The 8,685-nt window shown below is 39.7% G+C and overlaps 1 protein-coding gene across 3 annotated transcripts in view; it reads left to right on the top strand.

Annotated features, from left to right (window-relative positions):
- Window positions 1-7,642, top strand: part of LOC138013163 (uncharacterized) — a 28,998-nt gene extending 21,356 nt beyond the window's left edge. For all 3 annotated transcript variants that reach the window (XM_068860170.1, XM_068860169.1, XM_068860171.1), the window contains 4 exons: window positions 171-416; window positions 1,398-1,529; window positions 4,513-5,004; window positions 5,914-7,642. In XM_068860170.1, the coding sequence (XP_068716271.1) occupies window positions 171-416; window positions 1,398-1,529; window positions 4,513-5,004; window positions 5,914-6,189 (1,146 nt within the window). In that variant the 3' untranslated portion in view covers window positions 6,190-7,642. The remainder of the gene's footprint in view (window positions 1-170; window positions 417-1,397; window positions 1,530-4,512; window positions 5,005-5,913) is intronic.
- Window positions 7,643-8,685: the final 1,043 nt, after the last annotated feature.

An 8,685-nucleotide genomic window follows, 5' to 3' on the forward strand; every position in this document is an offset into this window, starting at 1 on the left:
AATGATGACAACGACAGCTGCTGCTACTGATTATGATGATGATGATAATGATGATTTTAAAATGGAAGCCAGGTAAACCAATGACACACAACAATCGTCTCTTCCTGAGATACTATTTTACAGAGCAGCTGGAGAAGTAAAATATCATAATTTCCCTTTCTATTTTAAAGGACGAAGAGGCTATGGAATACCTCAAAGAGATTGGACCAGACACTCTGATGCCATGTTTCTCTGTAAACCTTAAAGATAACAAAAGTGTTGAATTATGCAATGCAATAAACACGGCACTGTTTCAAAGCCTTCGCCACACTTCAGATGAACACTCAGCTCATCACATTCCGATGATTGTCACAGCTTCAAGTATGATACCTTACAAGCACAGTGCTGCAGTGGCAGATTTTAAGGAGAGACTTGGGGTGAGTTTGTATAACAGTAATGTTGGCCATAACAGATTTATTTTCAACAAAATCAACGATATCCTTCAATGAACAAATGTGATATAATTATTATAGAATGTGGAGGAGCCAACAGTGGAGTCCCACCATTGGCAGAACAGTGAATTCAAGTTGCTCGTTACACGCAGGGACATTTAGAGAAATTGTAACCTGACAGCTACCCTGCGGGTAGAGTCTCTTTCGATCTTCCTAGTGAAGTCGGGAAGAGGAAAGTAGACTCTGCCAGACGGCTCGACATTTCGTGTTGAGCATGCGTTAAAAACTCAAATGTGTTCGGGAGTCAGTCACTAATAAACGCGAAACCACAAAACCAAAACAAACAGTACGGGTATTTTCGAAGAACTACGGCAAACACACGACAACGCAAGGAATCATTTCCTTGGAAACTCAAGATAGTTCAAGGTTTTAAATTGCCATTTCAATTTTTACTTAAAAAATGAATAGGTTTCTCAATTCTGGCAAAATAGTTACGGAGGAAATACTCATGGCAATTTAGAGAGTTAAAAATTGTCAAGCTGTTGCAAATTTAAAAAAATATTGATGACGCGTGGAGATTGATCATACGCACAAACTAAAAAAACAGGTTTGACAAGTCGAAACTGGACTGACTCATCCATTCCTTTGGATGAGCGGCAAATCAAAGAAAGTCGAGCCGGCTGGCAGAGTCTTCTTTCCTCTTCCCGACTTATCTAGGAAGATCGAAAGAGACTCTGCTCGCAGGGTACCTGACAGCTTGTTTCTGACGTCAATTACCATGCAGCTCGAAAATAGATTAGTCTGCTTGTTTTAGTTGATTTTTTTAGTGTGTGACCGAGACGTTCTCTATCGATGCTATGCACGGAGATTTATATATTGATTATTGTAGCATTTGTGTACTTAAATTTATGAAGACCTTTTCCCTGCTATGACATCAAATGAATTTTCCATATTCTCTCATCTTAGTTGGAACCTAATGGTGACACACCTGTCAAATTTATCATAACAACCTGCATGGATCCCTGGGCAACATCCATAGAGTTTCTAGACAACATGGCTGTCATCATGAGAAACACCATTCTTTGTGCCATTGGAACGGTAAGAAATTTTAGTTTTAAATCTCAGCACTCGCAAAATTCGAATAATGGAAATATCGACTTAACCAGTAACTGGTGACGTGGAATTACTTGAAGAGAAACCCGAATGTTTTAAACAAGAGTAATGTGAGTTTAATTTTAAGTTCGAGTTCAGTTTATTTCACACTATTTGCATTGTAAGTTCACAGACCTCAAATAAAACAATAACAGATTCGTTTCAATATGTGTGGTGACCAAAGTAGTTGGCCACCACCTGCTTTAGCATAAACAAAAAAAAAAAACGCACTGAGTTCAGATGTTCTGCTGCTCAAACTCAGGGCTGCCGAGTGACTGAGAGCTATGTCGGGTTCGAGTTTGAATGTTTTTAACCTCCACTAAACTTATGTAAACTGAAACGGTTTTTGTGGGATGTTGTCAATGTTAATATCTACCTTAAATGAGATTGTGAGATTTTGCCGAGTGATAGAACTAATAAATTATTGAATGGTCACCAACTTCAGTATTTATTTTATTTATTTATTTATTTATGCCACACGAAACTTTACAATGATAAAATCAACCAGTAAGAATGTATATATACAAGTTAAGAAGGTCTCTCGAGCCAACAGCGCATCACTGCCCCCCAGGAGGATCACAAATGGATTCACAGTCCAAGCCTCGGCGAAATGCGATTAATTAACGAAGTTTGAAATGACCAAGGACGGACAACCCCTGGAAGACATTTTTCATTGGGAGAAAAACTTTTTATGCCCTGAGCGGGATTTGAACCCACGTCCCCCTGATTACCGGTTGGGTGTGATCACCACTACACTATCAGAGCAACCATGCTGGCTACATGGCCAATCTGGATAGTGAATGGGAATTACGTGGTCATCCCGGGCCCATGTTTTTCCCCAACTAGATGACGCTGGATCAACCAGAACGATGATTCACAGGCGGACGAGAGAGAAGAGGACAATTTGTATACAAGTTAAGAAGGTCTCTCGAGCCAACAGCGCATCACTGCCCCCCAGGAGGATCACAAATGGATTCACAGTCTGATAGTGTAGTGGTGATCACACCCAACCGGTAATCAGGGGGACGTGGGTTCAAATCCCGCTCAGGGCATAAAAAGTTTTTCTCCCAATGAAAAATGTCTTCCAGGGGTTGTCCGTCCTTGGTCATTTCAAACTTCGTTAATTAATCGCATTTCGCCGAGGCTTGGACTATGAATCCATTTGTGATCCTCCTGGGGGGCAGTGATGCGCTGTTGGCTCGAGAGACCTTCTTAACTTGTATACAAATTGTCCTCTTCTCTCTCGTCCGCCTGTGAATCATCGTTCTGGTTGATCCAGCGTCATCTAGTTGGGGAAAAACATGGGCCCGGGATGACCACGTAATTCCCATTCACTATCCAGATTGGCCATGTAGCCAGCATGGTTGCTCTGATAGTGTAGTGGTGATCACACCCAACCGGTAATCAGGGGGACGTGGGTTCAAATCTCGCTCAGGGCATAAAAAGTTTTTCTCCCAATGAAAAATGTCTTCCAGGGGTTATCCGTCCTTGGTCATTTCAAACTTCGTATATATATATATATATATATATATTACATTATATTTTTGACAGTGTAGCGAGGATACCCAATAGAAGCTAAAAGCTTATTAACACTGGGCACCTCGATCGATACAGTAGATCGTAAAACAAAAAAATAGGAATAGCCGGTGGGCGAGTTTAATTTAGTGTCCTATCGAGAAGAAATTTTTTTAATGAGGTCTTAAAGCTAGGATAACTGCTGGACAAGGTCAAATTACGAGATAGGGAATTCCCAACCTTGGGACCTTGATGTAGGATCGTACACTGCTTAATATTAGTTCTGCAGTAATGTGAACAGTAATTGGCAACATTCCGCGTATTATACGTATGAATTTGTTGATTAGTAGAGAAAAGATTGTCAAAAGTGTTAGGGAGAAAGTGATTATGATAAGAGTACATAAAACAAGCCACAAGGAAAGCATTTATGTTAAAGATGTCGAGGATGTTAAGGCTGTAAAACAAGGGTCCAGTATGAGCAAAATAATCAACTCCACCTATGATTGGTATGCAGGAGAAGAAGCCTGTTTAAATTAGAGGGATAATTTGCGGACCATACAATATTGCAGTAGTTAAAGGGGCTAGGTCACGCTATTTTAGGTAATTTTGTTTAATTTTGTTAATTATGAGCTCTATACGTCAAATGGGCAGAGCAAGAGTCTTTCATTTGCAAAATCACGGCGACATAACAACTGAGAATGATTTTCAAGCTTTGTAAATGACATTTTGATATAGACTGATATAAATTTGAAAAAAAGTGGGCCGACGTTTTTCAAATTTACCCAAATTCAATCCATTTCAATCCTCTCCAGTTTTGTCCATCCATGTCCTTTCTTGACTTCCCTGTGTTTTGTTAGAGTTCTTCTATAGTTTTGAACAGTTATATTTTAGTTAATTCTATGACCATTCGATCAGTGCTGAAAATGCCTAAAATCCTGTGACCTAGCCCCTTTAAGATAGGGATATACTAAGGTATACTATAAGGACAACAGGGATTTCCGAGAGAGATAAAAACGAAACTTGCTTATAATTCCAATGGTACAAGTAGTAGTTTCACTACATCTGCCCCCGCCTAAGACAGTATGAAAGGAAGTTGATATACGTTTAAATGATACGCTGAACATGTCGCCCCCTGTTTCCGATTTGCGTCTGACAAATCGTCGCCCCTGTTTCTGATCATGATTTGTGTCCACACAAAATCAATTTCTGAGCCAGGCAACTCGATTTGCATCAGATCTAGTTCAATGTTTTAATCTCTAACCCGAACAGCACTTTGGTCTGCACTTTTTGCGCAAATTGAAATTGATTCCCCTACAATATCTACCAATTTATACATTTACCCTGTTTACGCGGGGACTTCTAGGTTCCCTCCTCGGCAATTAATAGTGATTAATTATATCACTATTTTTCTTAGGTCATTGATCCCATCGCTGTCCACACTTTTGTAAGCACGGGTGTGGTCAACCATAAAGCTGAAGTGATCGCATGTTACGTGGGGGACTTTAACAACTCTCCCAAGCAGTACGACACTGTCGTAAAACTGAGATTCGAGTCTGAAGATGACGCCAATCAGTACCTCTCTAAGCAAAAAGAGCTATTGCAATGCAGTAAACAGCCCCCACCAATCGTGTTTAGAAGCAAGAAGAAGAGGCTACATGATGTCTTCTTTGAGGAAAGCGACTATGCCGGCGAAAGAGAAACATTTCATTGTTTTGTTGGTCTTCCTGCCAGTGATGATGACAATCATCATCCATTCTTGAAAGCGAAGATGAGAATCATCGATGTCCCACGTTACGAGCACTTCGATGAAGATGAATACCCGGAGTACAGTTCCTATTTTATGTACGGCGACCAAACGAATACTTTTCTTTTTCACATTCCAACCAAAAACCCTGATTTCTTTCAGGTAAGTAGGCCGAAATTAGGCATCTTAGTGAGCTGAGCACAGTGCTGAAAGAAGGAACATCGATACAACGTGTTTTTCATTTCCTTTCTTCTCGAGTTTGCAGCTGTACTCAATGTTGGAAGATAGAAATGATCCTTGCATTGAACTGGACAATTTAATTTCAGCAATTTTCACTTTATAGACACCTGAAAATTTAGGCGGCTTTAACGAGATTCGGACCCTCGACCTCTGCGATGCCAATGAAATGATGTACCAACTGGGCTATAAAGCAACTTAGTTAGGACCAGGACAATTTATCGGCCCCATGTGGGCTCATGTATTTATTGTAGTTGTTGATGGTATTTACTGTTTTTACCGAGTAAATTGCCACAGAAAGGAAGAGTCGAAGCACTGGCAAACATAAAAAAATAAAAACGAAAAAGAAGATATTTTTTTAACGGTGACGACTCGGGGATACTCGGAAAAAATCCGAGTGCCCCTTTGGAGGAGTCGAATGTACGGCCTCCCGATGCAGGACTAGTTCGGGTGCTCTACCAATGAGCGATAGGAGACTCATGAGCACTAGACCATTAAATTACGCTCACGTGACTACTGTTTGGCAATACTGCTAGGATCCAAATTGTCGAAATGGAGCGATTGTATTAAAAGAGATATTATATGCTAGACCGAGGTAAATGAAATGACGATAACGATGACCCTGGAGTCGCGGCGGGATACTCTGGAAAACTCGATTGCTACTTTGCAGCCAATTGGTTAAGGAAAAATACGCTGAAATTAGCATCACATGGAATAAATTGGAAGGCATGCGGACGTCAAAAACAAAAATTAAGGCAATTCCATTTTATCTAAACAAGGACCATGACTAAGAATAAGATAAGGCTCTTAACTCTGTCTTATTGAATCCATTAGATTGTTCAACTTGATGGAATTCCAGAAGGTTTTGGAAACGAGGTGGCTGATGATTTATTGCTAAGGTACGGAATAGAAATCGAGATTCCAAACATACCTGGCAAACCAGTTATTGTCAACGGAGAAGTTCAAGATCCACTGCTGGGGGACGCATTTGATATATCATTCGTCGGAATCGATGGTCAAGAAGAACTTAGCGAGGTTAAAATTGCGCGAAAAATCTGGTTTGCTGCAACTGACAATGTTTACGGCTCAGTGAGAAAAAATGAGAGATGAAACGTGAAGAGAAAAAAAAATTATTCAAGTAAAAACGACAATTTTTTAAGGGTAATTTATAGATGTCCTAACAAAAGAAGTTAGTTTGGTCACTACTTTTAAGGAAATATGATCAAACAAAATATCTCATAATAGATATCATTTTTTTAAAGTTAAATTGATTTTTCGTGTGATTTCCTTTTCATGGTTTTGTCTAAAAAGTTTGTACAGCTTCTTGAAAGAAAATCTCGACCATAGTTGTTCCATGTGTCGCCGTCCGTGAAAACCTATCTTTCAGCTTTCTCAGGCGCAGGTACTACCAATAACTACCAAAAGTAGTTGCATATAGATCGAGTTGAATCATATTTCATTGTCAAGCCCGCTGGCTAGAAGATCACTTTGTATAAGAACATAGATTAGCGACCTAACTCACAAGGTTTTTTTGTATCTCAATGATTCGAATGGAAGATCTGAAACATTGACTTTGAATTAACGTGTTCTGTAATGGACTACTCATTTTGCTGTTAATTCTTTGCGCCCTTACTCAGTGGCAGTTAATCTGGTTAGTGGAGGCAATGCCACAATATTTCAGTCATAGTGTTGAATGCTACAACTGAAAAACAAAAAAAAGAAAAACAAGTAAAACGACAAATGTCACTGGTTATAGTGTTTGCTGTCTTCAGTTGTTGCAGATCCAAAAGTGAAAATGACTGCAATTTGATTAAAAAAAAAAAAAACATATTTTATTATACTTCTCACATTTTAATTTGAAATGTGAAGCTAATTTTGACTTTGATGTCCGGAAATTACGTGTTCACAGCCATTTCTTTCCACTCTAAAACAGACGCAATGTTTTCCACTAACCACGTAAGTCAAAGCTTTTTCAGCCACAATTAACCACAAACATGATTATTCACTTGCTTTCAATAAGGAAGGCATGCAACATTTCTTGGATTCCCCGTAGATTTTTCGAAAACTTTTACCGGTACCACGTGAGTTTGCCATAACTCAGATTCTTATTGGATAAGAGTGTAATGTAAAGTGCTAGGGTTTCTATCCCATATGAACCATGTGAGCGTTAGCCCTACTAATGGAAATGGCCCCACACCAGGACAGAGAAAAAAGCTTAGGGGGAGAATTGAACCCACGACCGGGTTAGATCACCGCTGCTCTCCCGACTGAATTACAAGGTCAGACGGGAGCAGACCGTAAGAACTGAAGATGTTAAAGTCACGGCAATTAACATATACAAGTACAGGGAAGGATTACGTTTTTGCAAGCGTTGGCCCTGTAACACTTCACATTACACTCTAATCAGTTAAGTCTGTTCAAATATAAATCTGCAAACAAACCACGTTCAGGAATGTTAAGCGAGACAACGGCTGTCGTGAAAACACTTCCTATATCTGTTTATTTTGGTCCTCGAAGTTTTAGCTATAAGTATTCGTGAAAATAAAAGTATTTAAGGAATCTTGGGGGACGTAAGGGAAATCTAACTTAAACTATTTTTCAGACGATTTAACTGCTTTCTTGAGAAATGAGGAATCACTTTATAGCGGAGCTCCGGGCGCGCCGAAAGCGCGCACGCGCAGAGCACGATAGTTAAGAAAATATGGTAACCCATCGGTGCGAGAAATTGTGGTTTCATAGTCATGACGTCATCGATCGTCCGTTCGTACGTGCATGTATGCCAACGTGACCAGTATCATGCTAGTCAGTACAGCATTCATCTTTCATATTGGACTTCCATTTGATCAATTGACACCTGTCAAAACAAGGTATCCGCTGACTGTACCAGGTGACCATATCGAGGGCTTAAGTTAGAGCTCACCGAGATGAGCTGTTTTTTTTTTAGTTGATCGCTGACCAGGTACTAGTTTTCGATTGGAATGCAGGCTCAACCCATGGTAACTCACCTCAACAAAAGGGAGGCTTCATTTTTCGCGCGCTTTCTGTGGCTCGGCGCAGCTACACAGCCATACTACGTCAACTATAGGTCTTACACAGTGAACGCTTTTCGTGTTCAGGTGGAAAGCGGTTTGAAAAATGTTTCTGCATTTTTCGCTGGTTTTAATCCAGTTTAACATATCATGATAGCTGTGGTCCATACTTGCGGCTAGCATCGGAGGGAGATAAACTTAAAGCTGAGTGTTCATTTTTAATTTGCTTAGAGCTGCCTTTTTCTCTGTATTGAAATTTTTGGCATATCTTTAGAAGCTCTGATAAGGTTACATGATGCCTGGAGGACCTATGTCTAGAACAGAAACGAAATGACTGTGCGAAAGAAAACGGCAAAACAGAATACCAGTAATAGCTCATACTTAGTGGAAGAAGTTACTCCACAAATTCTTTTCTTGAGCACTAAACCGTTTGTTATTTTCAAAAAGTGGTTTAATCGGTTTTTCCTTTGATCAGGAATGAAAATCGAATTTTTATTGTCATATGGAATCAAATGACAATTATCTTCATTCTTTTGGACATAAAGAAAAAGTTGACTTGTTTGTTTGCTTTGCTCTA

Source organism: Montipora foliosa, chromosome 8 (assembly GCF_036669935.1).
Source record: "Montipora foliosa isolate CH-2021 chromosome 8, ASM3666993v2, whole genome shotgun sequence".
Classification (NCBI taxonomy): domain Eukaryota; kingdom Metazoa; phylum Cnidaria; class Anthozoa; order Scleractinia; family Acroporidae; genus Montipora; species Montipora foliosa.